Raw genomic sequence first — 16,855 nt, forward strand, 5'->3', positions numbered from 1 at the left:
ATGGTCAAGAATTTTGGAGATCAGACATTTGAGCCAACCTTCCCGGCAGCAGTTCCTCAGAGCAGTGCCTTCGGCTCATCTGCTTTATCAGTGATCTTCCTTCCTCCATAAAGTCAAACAAAAATCACAGTCACTGAAGATGATGTAACAGTTTTCAATTTCATTCACAATTCCTCCGAAAATTAGCTGGATAACCTTCAAGCAAGATCTGATGTGATATTTATGTCACCAAAAATAGGTGGGAGTCAGCTATTAACCTCTAATGTTCAAGACTTACCAAAGTTCAAAATAAATTTATTATCAAAGTATGTACACTCCTGTATCTAATAAAGCAGCCACTGAGTGGTCTTCTGCAGCTGTAGCCTATCCACTTTAAGGTTCGACATGCTGTGTGTTCAGAGATGTTCTTCTGCGTAGCAGCCTCCCGAAGCTGATGAATCTGTACTTCCTCTTGTTCATCATTACTGATCGTACTTCATAATGGCACAGAATGTGGTATACTGGTGCCATCACTGATTTGTTTGGCTGCTATTGACAAACATAGTTGCCAAAATGTGCCTGCATCTGTTGGTAGAGGAGAAAATGATGGATAAACTGGCTCCACCTAATTCTGTGCAACATTTCTGTTGTAGATACATGTACCCAATTCTGCAGTACTGGAAGGAACTCAGACACAAAACCCAACACAAGCACAGAAGCATTTGCTTCAAGTTCCAAAGACGTACTCCATTTTGGGTTCCACTCAAGATTTTCACATCTCAGAAACCAGATTCAGCCAATTCAAGTCTGTCCTTAAGCAAGTTACTGAGTGCACAGAGTCTGGCAAATTTTTCAACAAAACCAATATTATTCTACTGAGCATTCTTCTCTTTGAAGACGCTTCTGATGAAGTTTGCAGTTAGAGAGGCCCAGCAAATTAAAAGCCTTGGGAATTAAGAGAACTGGAAAACGCTACTGAGCTGGAATCATATTTTTGCTCTGGCAACCACTGGGGTTAAGGGTAGTGTGCTACCACGAAGTGAAGATGCCTATGTGGATAGAATTGAACATCAGATATTGTGTGGTCTTAACTGAGTATAACCTTCATCCAATTACAAAGACTCAAGATCATTTGAGAGCAGGGCTCAACTGGGTGGATTTATCATAGATTATGTATCCACAAAATTGTCTTGTCAAACAGCCTACACAAGGATTATACTTCTTGGAGACATCTCAAGACATTGTTGCAGGAGTTGCTCAGGACGACAGACAGAATCCTGACCCATCTATCCATAGATGTTTATTCATAAAGGTACAGGTGGAGATACTTGCGTGTGGCTATACAGAGTTCGTTCCTCAGATTATGGTAACTGACCACACCCGCTGCAAGATTTACCATGCCATCATCGACAGACATTTTGATCTTCAGCTAACATTTAGGCTTGATCCAGGTGACAAGTAAGCTTCATGCCATACCAGTACAAGTAATTGAAAAATCCAACAAAGAGTCTAACATTAACAAATTACACACTATCAAAATCCAGAGATCATCATCGACCAAAGCCATTATTAGACTGATTACGTGGCTGTCAGTACTAACTGAAAGTTGAGAATCTTCTGGAAAGTGTCTTATTTCCTGTTGTACTGGAGTTTTCCAACACTTACAAAATAGGAATCTATTTGCCAGTTCACCTGAGCTCTAACAGTCTTCAAGACAGTTAAGACTGCCCTCTCTAAGGTACAGCAAATTGAATTTGTAATATTATCACACCATTGTTATTGAGTCAAAACCATTAATCAACACTGCCTTGCAACTGCATCGGCTCAAGATACCAGACAATGCCTTTACAAAACCATTCAGAAATTGATAATTGACCTTGCCAACAAGACCAATGTTCCACAAAAGAAACATGCCCCTTATTACAAGTATATGTAATCTTTTTGAGCTTTTATTTTACTATCATTCATAAAATCAGGTACTGTATGATTCCCTTATTTTCAAAGTTCGAAGTAAATTTATTGTCAAAGTACCTATATATGGTGCCATCCACAACCCTGAGGTTCATTATCTTGTGGGCAAACTCAACAAATCCGTAATAGAATAATATCCATAATAGAATCAATGAAAGGGTACCCTAACGGGCATTCAGTGAGTGTGCAAAAGATAGCAAACTGTGCAAACACAAAAAGAAAGAAATAATAATAAATGAGCAATAAATATCGAGAGCATGAGATGAAGAGTCCTTGAAAGTGAGTCCATAGGTTGTGGGGACATAGTCAGTGTCCAGTTTGTATAAAACTGTGAAGTCTCTTAGCATTTTTAATGGTCTTTGCAAGTGAGTATCCACCTGATCTGGACACTAGTAGTTTTCACTTGACTGGACAGAGTGCCCCAAAGTCTTGATGCAGGATCTCGGTCTGAAATGTTGACTGTTCATTCCCCTCCATAGATACTGTCTGACCTGCTAAGATCCTTCAGTATTTGAGTGTGGGACATCCAATGTTATTTTATGGTTACATAATTAGCCCCTTTCAATTGCAACACAGATTGTAAAGAGTACCATCACAAAACAGCTTTTCCATTTCTCAGCACTGCAGCATTTTAAATGAAAAAGCATTATGTGTCGTCTGACTGAATGATCCAAATCCTTTTCAGCACTTTCTGTTTGATATCTTTATAAGTATTTTGCATGTGAACATTTATCCTCCAGTGTTTATTTTTCTCCAATTAATCATAACTAAAATCCCATTTCATGTTTTATTTGTTAATATTAAAGGAAATGCCAAATGTATGAACGAGTTATCAATTTGTTTTTTTTTTCTTGCTAAACAGCAGGGTCTGATCGCTATGGGTTTAATCAGACGAGTAAATTGTCTGCATCAGTGAGTGCCATGCGAGTCCTCAATACAGGATCTGATGTAGAGGAAGCTGTTGCAGATGCTTTGGTAAGCATTGCTAAGGTATATGGTCAGTTTTCCATTAATCATCCAAAATCAATTGAGTGCCTTTAAAAAGTTCCAATACAAAGGGAGCCTTTTTCTGGTTGGCTGCCTATCGAATATTGAAAAGCCTTGATAGAGTGGATATAGAGAGGATGCTTCCTATGGTAGGAGAGTCTAGAACCAGAGGACATAACCTCAGATGAAATAGCAGAGCAGACTTGATGGACCACTATCTTCTGATCTTAGAAACATAGAAAACCTACAGCACAATACAGGCCCTTCGGCCCACAATGCTGTGCCAGACATGTACGTACTTTAGAAATTACTTGGGTTACTCATAGCCCTCTATTTTCGTAAACTCCTATTTAGGAATCTCTTAAAAGATCCTGTCGTATCTGCCTCCACCACCGTTGCCAGCAGCCCATTCCACGCACTCACCACTCTCTGCGTAAAAAAAAAACAACTTACCCCTGACATCGCCACTGTACCTACTTCCAAGCACCTTAAACTGTGCCCACTTGTGTCAGCCATTTCATCCCTGGGAAAAAGCCTCTGACTATCCACACGATCAATGCCTCTCATCATCTTACACACCTCTATCAGGTCACCTCTCATCCTACGCAGCTCCAAGGAGAAAAGGAGAAAGACCTATTCTCAGGAGGCATGCTCCCCAATCCTGGCAACATCCTTGTAAATCTCCTCTGCACCCTTTCTATAGTTTCTACATCCTTCCTGTAGTGAGGTGACCAGAACTAAGTGCAGTACTACAAGTGGGGTCTGACCAGGGCCTTATACAGCTGTAACATTACTTCTCGGCTCTTAAACTGAATGCCATGGTTGGTGAAGGCCGATGCACTGTATGCCTTCTTAACCACAAAGTCAACCTACGTAGCAGCTTTGAGTGTCCTATGGACTCAAATCCCAAGATCCCTCTGATCCTCCAACTGCCAAGAATCTTATCATTAATACTATAGTCTGCCATCATATTTCACCTACCAAAATGAACCACCTCACACTTATCTGAGTTGAACTCCATCTGCCACTTCTGAGCCTAGTTTTGCATCCTATCGATGTCCAACTGTAACCTCTGACAGCCCTCCACACTATCCACAATACCCCCAAACTTTGCGTCATCAGCAAATTTACTAACCCATCCCTCCACTTCCTCATCCAGGTCATTTATAAAAAACACGAAGAGAAGGGGTCCCAGAACAGATCCCTGAGGCACACCTCTGGTCACCGACCTCCATGCAGAATATGACACGTCTACAACACTCTTTGCCTTCTGTGAGCAAGCCCATTCTGGATTCACAAAGCAATGTCGCCTTGGATCCGAAGCCTCCTTACTTTCTCAATAAGCCTTGCCTGGGGTACCTTATCAAATGCCTTGCTGAAATCCATATACACTACATCTATGGCTCTACCTTCATCAATATGTTTAGTCACATCCTCAAAACATTCAATCAGGCTCGTAAGGCACGACCTGCCTTTGACAAAGCCATGCTGACTATTCCTAATCATATTATGCCTCTCCAAATGTTCTTAAATCCTGCCACTCAGGATCTTTTCCAACAGCTTACCAACCACTGAAGTAAGACTCACTGGTCTGTAATTTCCTAGGCTATCTCTACTCCCTTTCTCGATTAAGGGAACAACATCTGCAACCCTCCAATCCTCCGGAACCTCTCCCATCCCCATTGATGATACAAAGATCATTGCCAGAGGTTCAGCAATCTTCTCCCTCACCTCCCACAGTAGCCTGGGGTACATCTCAGCCCGTCCCGGAGACTTATCCAACTTGATGCTTTCCAAAAACTCCAGCACATCCTCTTTCTTAATGTCTATATGCTCAAGCTTTTCAATCTGTTGAAAATCATCCCTACAATTGCCAAGATCCTTTTCCGTAGTGAATACTGAAGTAAGGTATTTATTCAGCATCTCTGCTATCTCCTCTGGTTCCATACATACTTCTCCACTGTCACACTTGATTGGTCCTATTCTCTCACGTCTTATTCTCTTGCTCTTCACATGTAGAATGCCTTAGAGTTTTCCTTAATCCTACTTGCCAAGGCCTTCTTGTGGCCCCTTCTGGCTCTCCTGATTTCATTCTTAACCTCCTTCGTGCTAGCCTTATAATCTTCTAGATCATTATTATTACCTAGTTTTTTAACCTTTTGTGAGCTTTTCTTCTTGACTAGATTTTCAGTCGCCTTTGTACACCATGGCTCCTGTACCCTACCATCCTTTCTCTGTCTCATTGGAACATACCTATGCAGACCACTCAAATATCCCCTGAACATTTGCTACGTGTCTGCCATACATTTTCCTGAGAACATCTGTTCCCAATCTAAGCTTCCAAGTTCCTTTTTGATAGGTAATAATAGAGATCTAGAAGATTATAAGGCTCTTTATTTCATCTCTCCCCCTTCAGGTTTCACCTATCATCTGGTGTTTCTCTCTTCCCTTCCCCCACCTTTTAAAGCTACCTTTCAGCTTTTTTTCTCCAGTCCTGCTGAAGGGCCTCAGCCCAAAATGTCGACTGTATTTTTTTCCATAGATGCTGCCTGGCCTGCTGAGTTCCTCCAGCATTTTGTGTGTGTTGCTTGGATTTCCAGAATCTGCAGATTTTCTCTTTGTTTATGATCTGGAGGGCGTTGTTGGAATGTAGGGAGAATGGGAGTAATGTCAGAGTAATGTAGATGCGTGGTTGATTGGCAGCATGGATCTTTGGATGGGCTGAATGGTGTGTTTCTGTGCTCTATCTCTCTGTCTCTCTAACAGCTGTGAGCATAGCACATTTAACATCTCCTCTTAAAGATTGTTCAAATGTTATTTTTTTTACTCCTTAGGCATAATTGTCCATCATTGTTGTCTTCTGTCTCATAACAAAAGCTTGGCTGGACGTAGGAGCAGATTTAGGCCATTTGACCCATCAAGTCTTCCCCACCATTCCATCATGGCTGATTTATTATCCCTCTCAATCTATTCTCCTGCTTTCTCCGTGTGACCTATGAAGCCTTACCAATCAAGAACTTATCAGCCCCCGTTTTAACTATACCCAATGCCTCGGCCTCCACAGCCATGTATGGCAATGATTTCCAGAGATTCAGCATTCTCTGGCTAGAGGGATTTCTTAGAAAGAGTGTGGTGAGTGAAAGCTGTGAGTCAGTAACTTTTTATATGATGGACAGAGCATGGCAAGCCATCATTCATCGTCCATGCCTGGTTCTCTTTGAGCTGATAGTTGTGAGGTGCAATCCCTCTTCAGAGTGTACTCCCACACTTAATAGTTTGGGCATTTCTGGATTTAGACCCCACGACAAAAAAATGAACAATGATGTGCTTAACTCCAGATAATATGCAACAAAGTGAAGACTATCTCAGAGAGATATTCCATGCACCAGCTGTGATTTGTCCTTTTTGTTAATAGAGCATGCAGTTCTGGGGGGTGTGGTAGAAGTTGCACTGTGGATTAACTGCAGTGCATTTTCTAGCGTCACCTTGCCTTGGAAACATACCGCTGTTCATTGATGGTCTTTGGGTCTAAGTCTTGGAGCTCACTACCCAACATCATGGTACAGTCGTGAAAAGGACGGCACCATTACCTTCTCCTGGCTCGAGACAGGCAACAAAAGCAGCACTTTCAAATGATGCCTGCGTCTCAGCAAACGGATGTAAAACTGGAGATTATATTCTTTGGGAGATCCACTACAGATATTGATGCATTTGCGAGGACCTGCTTTATTATTGACAGTCACATTTTGCCCATCTTTTGAAAGACCATTTAAACCTGGGAAACTAGTATTTACCTGACATTTTAGAACAAAATGAGATAGGTGGTGGATGATAGACTGCTAAGGGATGAGCTTAGATTTAAATATTGAGTCATTGTGTTTTTACCATTTTTCAATAAAATCCTGTGCCAGAATTTGGTGTGAGCAAGCTTTTGCTGTTGGTCACTTATCTGCAAAGGCAGCTCTTCCAATCGCCACCTTTTTTGTTTCTGTTTTGACTGTTACTTTATAATTTTACTTGTCTAAAATAATAAATATTACTAATGAAACCATCTCATCATTCTGATTTTTCTTTCAAAAATTGCCTTCAGCTACTAGGAGACATGCGGAGTAAGGTAGAAATCTGTTTCTTTCCGTGACAATCTGAATAAGGAATTTGATGTAATCTTATATTCAAATTCAACATTATGAGTTGATGTTTAATATTGTGGTAACTTGAGATTGTTTATAGTGGGATTTAAAACCTTTAACTTGTACATAATCCTGTATCTTACCAAAATCCTATCATGGTATATCAGTTACTACTGCAAGGTCACAAGAGATATTGTTCATAGATACTTATAGCACTTTGCCATTGATGGCAAAGCTGAAAAATATTATCTATCTATAATGATGTTAACTTGCGATTGACAGCCATGCAGGTATTGGAATTTATTTCATACTCTTCCAGTGAACTATACAGTTGCATTGCTATACCCAGCCATGACCTGATTGTTGGCAAGGTTCACTTGTCAAGTCTAGTTCCATCCTTGCATTCTTACCAAAAGTTATATATATTTGGTGTGTTTTCAAGCAAACTTCTTTCTGACATTAGCAAGTTTTTTTTTAAATCTACTTTTTCTGTGAAGGGTGATATCAGTATCACTGATGTGAGAAGAAAGCTTATAAAACAGCAATCATCTAGGAAAACATTAATTTTACATCAGGTGTGACAGGTAAAAGTTCAGAATGATGATTCCTTAGAATTAGACAGAAAGGACCTGAGCATTTTCCAATGACCTGGATTCTGAGATTTACAAGGAACAATTAATTTTTTTGCAATGACAATTAGTTTAAATTAATTTCAGCACATGGGTAATTAGACTGTGAAGCTAAAAGGTAACAGCTAAACAGTATAGCTCATTTTAACTGATTTCTTATTTTATTAAAGTTCAAAGTAAATATTATCGAAGTACATGCATGTCACCATATACTACCATGAGATTCATTTTCTTGCAGACATTTACAGTACATACAACGAAACACAAAAGAACCAATGAAAAACCGCACACAACAAAGATGGATAAACCAATGTGCAAAATAAACCAAACTGTGCAATTACATCAAAGAAAAAGAAAACAAAATAATAATAATAAATAAATAAATAAATAAGCAATGAGTATTGAGAATGTGAGATTGTAGAGTCCTTGAAAGTGAGGCAATAGGTTATGGAATCAGTTCAGAGTTGGGATGGGTGAAGTTATCCCCTTTGGTTCAAGAGCTTTACGGTTGAGGGGTAATAACTGTTATTAAATCTGCTGTACATCCTTCCTCATGGCACCAGTGAGAAAAGAGAGTATGATCTGGATAGTGGGGGTCCTTGATGATTGATGCTTTCCTGCAAAGTGCTCCTCGTAGATGTACTCAGTGGTGGAGAAGGCTTTACCCATGATGGACTGGGCTAGTATCTGCCACTTTTTGCAGGCTTTTCCATTCAAGGGCATTGCTGTTCCAGTACTAGGCCATGATACAACCAGTCAGTATACTTCCTTCGCACACCTATAGAAGTTTGTCAAAGTCTTAGATGGCATACCAAATCTTCGCAACAGTAGAGGTACTGCTGTGCCTTCTTTGTAATGACACGTGTGTTGGACCCAGGACAGATCCTCTGAAATGATAACGCTAAGGAATATAAAGTTGCTGACTCTCTCCACTTCTGATCCCCTAATGAGGACTGGCTCAGTGAGAAGTTGTTATTGTACCATCATTCATGCCTGATCCTTTAAATGCAGAATTAAAAGTGTATCAGTTTAATAGTAAATATATCTGATAGATTAAACAAATATTCAAGCATCTATTTTTGGTAATTGTTGAAGTGAATTTGTTAGCACTGGACAGTAAATTGTGATTCAGTCTTAATGGAAAGAAGTGTAAGTTTATTCTTTGTCTTTGAAACTTGAATTAGTCTGTTACGTACTATTACATTACAGAAAAAGCCAACAAGGAAAAGGTATGAATCATATGGAATATACTCAGATGATGATGCCAACAGTGATGCATCCAGCGTTTGCTCTGAGCGTTCCTACAGTTCTCGAAATGGCAGCATCCCTACCTACATGCGACAGACTGAAGATGTAGCCGAGGTCCTCAACCGTTGTGCAAGCACCAATTTTTCTGAAAGGAAAGAGGGCCTTCTAGGTTTACAAAATTTGTTGAAAAATCAACGAACATTAAGGTACAAACCATAATCAAGCATACATTATGTTTACAAGTTGTGTTGTCCTTTTTGCTGATATAAAATTATTCTCTTCCACAGTCGTGTTGAATTAAAACGATTATGTGAAATCTTCACAAGGATGTTTGCTGATCCTCATAGCAAGGTATGCCAGGGTATTTTTGCTTACTTTTTCCATCAATTAGCTCAAGAATATAATTAGAATTCTTTAAAAAAAAAATTGTTTTTTTATTTTTGCCAGTGATACTCTTTTCAAAGCAAGTGACAATTTTTACTTTGAGTTTTTTAGTGTTTACCAATTTTAGTTGCAAATAGCTCACCTGATACTTATGCCAGTTGTTTATCATCCATAAATTGCATTCTGCTTTTCCCTTCTCTCCGCCCACTTGCCTTTCTTTCACTAGAAAGTTTCCAGCTTTCAAGATTAATTTACACAATAAATTAGATTTCTTAATGGCACTTTCCTGTGTTTTCAATTCTTCACCTAATTGTACTTAAGAAACAACAAATACTTCATTATTTTTTTACAAGAAGAAGTCACTCTGGCTTCTTCCCCCTTCCTTTCCAGTCCTGATGAAGGGTTTCGGCCTGAAGCATCAACTCCTCTCCATAGATGCTGCCTGACTTGCTGGGTTCTTCCAGCACATTGTGTGTGTGTTCCTCAATTTTTTTTTTTACAGGATTTGATTACTATCATTATTAATTTTTCAGAATGTAAGATTTTATTTAAAGATTTTAAGATGTACAAGATTTAAATGCTGATGAAAAGAATATTTGTTGATTGAATTATTTCTATTTATTGCAGAATCATATAGTTTCAGAACTTTTGAAAATTTAATGCTGTACTCCAATCAAAACATAGTAATTGATGTAATTCATTTTGGATGTCTGTCTATTCTGACAGAGTAAACCTAATTTAATTCTGATTCCTTGCTACTATTAACTGAATAAATGCTAAGGACAAATGGTATTGTTCCTCTTTCTCTGGTACAGATATTTAAAGAAAAAATATTCAAATTTTATATTTTGTTAACTGAAAGTAATATTTATAGCACAGTAAGTATCTCAATGTTGATTGCAAAACAAATTCAACAAATCCAATTGTTAGAACAATTGTACAGTAGGATGAAAACAACCCAGTAATAATTCAAATATTCTAGTGCTCCATGTCATCTCATTGTTTCATTCCAGTGACCTCCTAATGATGCAGTAACTACCCAGACTGACAAGACAAACAACAAACTGGATAGTTTCTTTAAGACATTTGAGCACACTGGCATTAGGACATTACCTCACACTTTTCCTGAGTGGAAGAACTTCCTTTGAAAAACTTTCTTAACATATTTGACTCTTTGGGACTCAACCATTACCGAATTGAAGTATCATCACCCCTGAATCAGTAGCCTGTGCATTCCATGTCAGAAACTTGAGCACATAATTCAGGCCAGCACTGAGTAATTCTGTACTGACTAACGTATTTCAGATGGGAATTTGTATCAAGGCTTTGTTGTCTTGGGTCAGTGCATAGTTTGAGGAAAATCAAGGGAGTTCTTCCTGGTTGCCTGGCAAATAGTTATACACACCATCACACATCAGTGAATTAGATTATTCAGCCATTATTTTTTCCTGATTGTGGGGTTCTGTATTAAGCAATATTGATGACTTTATTTCCTATAATTATGCCATTGATGCATTTCTTCTTCCATTTGTTCTGGGCTACTTTGTTCTCACACTGGGTGGGCTTAGGTTTTTCAGTGCCATCTGAGTGCTCCTTTTGCATTTTCAGTGGTCAAGGTCCAAGAATTCCCAATGAATCAATGGGGGTTTACACCTTTTTAAAGAGACTTGAAGAACATTCTTGAATCTTCCTTTGTCTATCTAATCATTTTCTGGTGTGACAGAGTTTACAATAGCACCTCTATTTTGAAAGCCTTTTCACAGGTTCTTATTATGATATTTCCTTGGCCACATGAGAAGTCCTATATTAATGTGTTTTCATTCATTTCATTCAGTCATTTCTTTTTGCTAATGGACCTTAGCTTTCCTCAAGTGCAGAAAGTTGCCTCCTGAGTGAGTTATCTGCTGGTTTTATTCTGCATATTGCTACTACCAAACAAAGTGTCAATAAATGATCAGGAGATTCTGGTTTCTGTATGTTTTGTGTGACCTTCGTCTTTATGAAATTCATATTCAGAAGGTCTCTCAAATTGGTAAGTTGACCCAGTGATGTATGAGAATTTTTCCACATGTAGAGTTTAATTGTGAGTCCAGTGCTGGGAAGCATCAAATTAATATGCACAAGCTGGACAGAACAGCGATGATCCTTGATGGTGGAGTGCTGAATTTTTTCTTATTATAAGCATTAAGTTTTTTAATTTTTTTGAGAGTGCTAGTCAGCTAAAGTAATCTGTAACCTGAGCATAGAAACATTTGCTTGGGAATCTTACTGACTTAACATTTTAACAACAGTAATGCTTCGCCAGCAGTATCTACAATGTCCTCCAAATTCACTGGATGAGTAAGTGAAGCACCATCAGAATACTCTCTAGAACTAACATCCCTAGTATTAAGGCCCTAGTTACACTCAGTAATATTAGTCAGGCCCAGTATTAAGGCACTGAAAGACACTTGACTTTGAACTCTTGCTGAAAAAGATTACTAGGTCAATAGAGGAGAAGGTTCCAAGAACTGCTCAAAACTTCACTGAAAAAATGTACCAGTCTGATGAACTGTTGGAAGTCTCTGGCTGATGACTGCCAGAGAAGGAACGAAAGAGCACAGGATGGTATTGAGAGGTCATGTGTAAGTGGCAGAAGGAATGGACAGATTCCCTTCTTGGATACCACAAAATCAAAGTGGAAGCAGGTCATCTTGATCCTGAAGTACTGCCAAAGAAGAAGAAAAAGAATCCATTACATCTCTTAAAATTCTGTAGGACTAGCTACTACATTTGCAGAACAAGTATTTGTGCTAATGTTCTTCTTTGGTCATGTTGTAACGAGAGCTCAGCATGGAGAAAATGTGTCATTTTGCCCAGTGAATTAGCATATTTGTAGTTGATATTGACTTTGACTGCCTTCTCCCAAACTCAGCAAACCAGTCTTCGCACTGCTTCGTCAGAAACATTCCCACAGAGAATCAGTCGGCAAATTTTCAGGGATGCTTTGAAAGCTTCTGGGTGGTATGATAGCATAGTGGGTTAGTGTGACACAATTACAGCTCGGAGTTCAATTCCAGCATATTTGTAAGGAGTTTGTATGTTCTCCCCATGACTGCATGGGTATTCTCTAGGTGCTGTGGTTTCCTGCTACAGTCCAAAGATCTGCCGTATAGTAGGTAACTGGTCATTGTAAATTGTCCTGTGATTTTGATTTTCATTTACAATGCACAGTGAAGGAAAATGGGGACTGCAAGTTCAAAGCAGTGACAAATGATTGCAAAAATTATTCAAATCTATTTAAAGCTAAAAATAAAAATATTTCTTTGTTTAATTACAATTTTCATCAACAGTTTTAAAATGTACATAGTAGTCCAGCTGTTCACGACATTGCTTTTTTTTTTAACCATTCAATGAAATGAATGGGCTTGTTGCAGTGATACCGGCTTTGCAACATCAGGTTTGATGTCAATCAGGAGTCTTAGATCCTCACGTTCAGTAATTTGCAGTCTGTTTCATTGTTTTGAAAGAAGTTGGGCAACTCCACTCAAGCTGTAAGATGATGTTAGAAAGGCAATAAAGAACATCTTGGCCTTTTTCCGTAGCACAGGATAGCGTTCAGAGATTTCTTTCTGCAACCAAAAGTCTTTATATGATTTTTTTGAACTTGGGGTCAGCTCAAACTCATTTTGTAGTGAGACCAGTTCTTCCTCCATCCTTCCTCTTAATTCCTCATTACAAGTGTTCAGGAATGGATTTATTATCCTGTCTAGAATTTGGATCAAGAGAAAATCCTGAAATCTCTCTGACATGTCTTTATGCAGCTCACCCAGGTGGACACAGTATACTTGAAGATCATCATCTTGTATTCTTTCTTTCTCTTCCAACTCAGAGAGGCTCAGAAACTGGAACATGATGGCCAATGTTGCAATTAACTTGGACAGAAATGTGGAGACGACTGATTTAGCTTTGATAAGATTCACATGCTAATGAAGATGGTTGAGTTTGTCATTGAAACGTCGGTTATAATCGATACCTATACCTGGCTGGAAGCCCAAGGAGAGTTTATTCGTCATATATGTCGGGAAACCACTGGATCCTTTTTCAAGATTCACATCATTTTTCTTGCAATTGAAGATTGATTTCAGTAAACTATATGATTAGTTCTGACACATAAGCAATGTCATGTCTAATATTCTTAACTTGATTACTGAAAGAAAAATTTAAATCTTCAAAGAATTTTAATTTTGAAACTTCACAGTTTCAAAAAGCGCATAGAAGTGTCTCAGCCAGTTTCCTTTTGAGAACCACCTGACTTCTGTGTGCAATAGCAAGCATTGTACCTGTTCATCATTTTCAATATAAAGCTCTCAAAATAGTCCAGAATTAAGTGCATTGGACTTGATTTTGTTCACCACTGATAACAGTATTTAATGATTTGTACAGCCAATCACTTAATTTTTTTTGTGACAAGATGTCAGTGAATTACACATGTAAATATGTTTGGTGCAACTTTTTTTGAAGAAAATAATAATCCCACAGAGGTGTTCTTTTATTGATGGAGCCCCATCAGTTGCACAAGCAAGAATGTTTGTGATCAGAATGCCCTTCTCTTTGAAAAATTGCTCAACAGCCGGAAATATTGACACCCCTTTGGTATCTATTTTAAGTCCTCATGCAAATAACAACTCTTAAACTATGCTTTCATCTTTAATGAACATAGCCAAGAAGTAAAGATTCGTTGCTTGGCAAAGTTGATTCATCCAAATGCAGAGCAAATTCTGTTGTCCTAAGTATGTTGCACAAGAACGTTCCACATTCTTAGGCGTTTCATCTATTTGTCTTTGAACTGTGTTGTCATTGAGAAGAATAGCTTGAATTATTTGCTGTGGTGACTTATGTAAAACTGAAGTCAGAACCTCCCTAACTGCTGGCAGAACCAATTCTTCTCCAATTGTATGGGGCTTTCCAGATTTAACAGTGAGGAATGAAACATTGTATGAAGCACACAAGCCATCACTATTTTGTTGTGAAGTGCTGGCAAACATATTCTGAAGTGTTTTCTGTTTCTGAAAGTTTTCACAAAATGACTAAAAATAAGTCAATTTCTTGTTCACTTTATCTGAATGTATTATCTTCAAATGTTCAAGGAACCTGGATGGTTTCATTAACTCATTTGAAAAAATCTTTTTTACACAGCAGATACATTGCCATACTTATAAAGCTTCTGGGCACCATGGTAGCATAGCTGTCAGCATGACACTATTGTAGCTTGGGATATTTAGAGTTCAATTCTGGCTCCATCTGTAAGGAATTTGTACGTTCTCCCCATGCTATCCATATTTCAGATGCTCTGCGCTATAGTGTTTACATTTCTTTTTTGTCTGGTCTGCTTCTGCCATTCTTGTTATGGATTAATGACCACGGTCAATTGCCTATTTTTAAGTTTAGCTTTAAATGCTGTGAACAATCAAAGGGAAAGTTATGACATTATCTTAGCTCAGGCAAAACTTGACACTCATAAAGAGGGACAGTGACATCTCGGGTGGGTCGTGAGCTGGAGAAATGTGGTCAAAACCATTCAAACGGGCAGATTTTGAACTTTAACCCGTTGAGTGCCATATCCTAATCATAAGGAATTGCGTCACTGTGTGATTAGAGTATGGGGACACTGTAGTACAATTGTGAATGACAATAATGTGCAGGCTGGGCCCACAAATAACACTATTTCTTCAGTTCAGATTTCTCATGATATGCCATATACAGAAGTGTCACATTGCTTCATTGCTTTTTAACAACTATAATGTGTTTCGACCAAAATCTAAGAGAACAGTCAGTTAGCAAAAGATGAGGTGATTATGAAATCATTATAATCAACTATGAGGTACTGAGCATGCTTATAATAAGTAATTCATTTCTTTAGTTCAACCTGTAGTCCATTAGCTTCGCCCACTTTCATTGAGTTGTTAGTTAATTTTATGGTGAGTAGCCAAGAGGACAACATTTTTCAGAAGAGTGGCTTCAGCTCTCCATTTAGCTGCAAACAGTTGGATCCAACAATCCCCTTTCATAGCAACCTCTGTACATCTCTTCAGAGCTGACTAAAGTGGAGAGATTAAAACTAATGTGGTAAATACGTAATATCATGTATGAAAGGAAATGCTTCAGTGTTGTCAATAAAAACGTGTTCTCTTTATTAAGACCAAAGTTTTTTGCCTGTCGCCAATTACTCTTGAGAAGATAGAATGAGGGGATATTTGACAGAGGGATACAGAGTTATGAGGGATATGGATAGGGTAAATGCAAGTAGGCTTTTCCCCCTGAGGTTATAACTAAAGGTTATTGAAAAAGAATCTAGTGCTTTCCTGGCATATGTAACAAATAAACTCTTCTTAAGCTTTCAGTCGGGTATAGGTATCAATTATAACCAACATTTTGATGAAAGTCTCTGACGTCTTCTTCAGGGATGATGGCTGGGCATGTCTAGTGCTGGTGGAAGTGGTGGATGTAAGTTTGATTGCAACATTCAAGAGGATTTTTGATAAGTACATGGATGTGAGGGGTATGGCTTGCCATGGTCCATCTGCAGGTCAATGGGACTGGGTGAATAACAGTTCAGCGTGGCTTATTTCTGTACTGTAGTGCTCTATGATCCTTTGACTCTGTTGAGAACTACGAGCTGTAAGTGGAGGAGGATCCCATCCATGGGTACCTAAATAACTTGATTATATTAAACTGATAAAAAAGAATATAATGTTGCAAAGATTAGTAGTTGGCTAAAACTTTGGAACAATTTTGAAATCAACAAAGGATGATTCAAAGAATAATAATGAGAGTAGTTTGTGAGAACAGCTTGTAAGAAATATGAAAGCAGAGAAAGAAAGTCGCCTTTGCAAGTATTTGAAAAATAGTCACAAAGTTAACATTGGCTCCTTAGTAGTTGAAATGGGGGAATTAATAATGGGATTTTTTTTTAATTTCAATGTTTATAGTGTCGTTGTCGTCGTCTGAACCCTTAGTGCCTAGGTGGCACATGGAGCCTCCACAAGGGTCTTCCATTTTCGCTGGTCTTTCACTCTGCTGCTGGCCGTTACCAGTTCATGCCTACTTCTTTCAGTTCTACTTCCACAGATCTTCGCCACGTCATTTTAGGCCTGCCCCTACTTCGCTTTCTCTGTGGAGTCCACCTTAGTGCTACTTTTGCTAGTTGATCATTTGGCATTCTCATTACATGGCCCAGCCATCTCCATCGTCTTCTTTTCACACAAACTGAAATTGATTCCACATTGCAAGATGTAAGCAAGTCTTGGTTTCTGATTTTCTCAGGCCAGAAGATCTTCTTGTTATGTCGTAGACATTTTGTCTGGAATGTGTCAAGTTTCTTGCAGATGTTTTTCGTCATCTTCCAACATTCACTTCCATAAAGTAGCACGCATAGGACATTGCTTTTAAAAATTCTGATTTTGGTGTTAAGTTTGAGTTGTGTGGATTTCCAAACTGCATTGAGGCTGCCAAAAGCTTGATTTGTTTGAGATAGTCTTGCTAATA

At 38.5% G+C, this 16,855-nt stretch overlaps 1 protein-coding gene across 31 annotated transcripts in view; it reads left to right on the forward strand.

The window, feature by feature from the left end:
• clasp2 (cytoplasmic linker associated protein 2) overlaps positions 1-16,855 on the forward strand; it is a 354,796-nt gene that overhangs the window by 241,599 nt on the left and 96,342 nt on the right. For 15 of the 31 annotated variants that reach the window (XM_063066415.1, XM_063066422.1, XM_063066446.1 and 12 more), the window contains 4 exons: positions 2,813-2,925; positions 7,028-7,051; positions 8,906-9,150; positions 9,232-9,295. In XM_063066415.1, coding sequence (XP_062922485.1) covers positions 2,813-2,925; positions 7,028-7,051; positions 8,906-9,150; positions 9,232-9,295 — 446 coding nt within the window. The remainder of the gene's footprint in view (positions 1-2,812; positions 2,926-7,027; positions 7,052-8,905; positions 9,151-9,231; positions 9,296-16,855) is intronic. The other 16 variants (XM_063066492.1, XM_063066465.1, XM_063066545.1 and 13 more) reach the window with 3 other exon arrangements.

The sequence above is a fragment of the Mobula hypostoma genome, chromosome 1 (genome assembly GCF_963921235.1).
Source record: "Mobula hypostoma chromosome 1, sMobHyp1.1, whole genome shotgun sequence".
NCBI lineage: Eukaryota > Metazoa > Chordata > Chondrichthyes > Myliobatiformes > Myliobatidae > Mobula > Mobula hypostoma.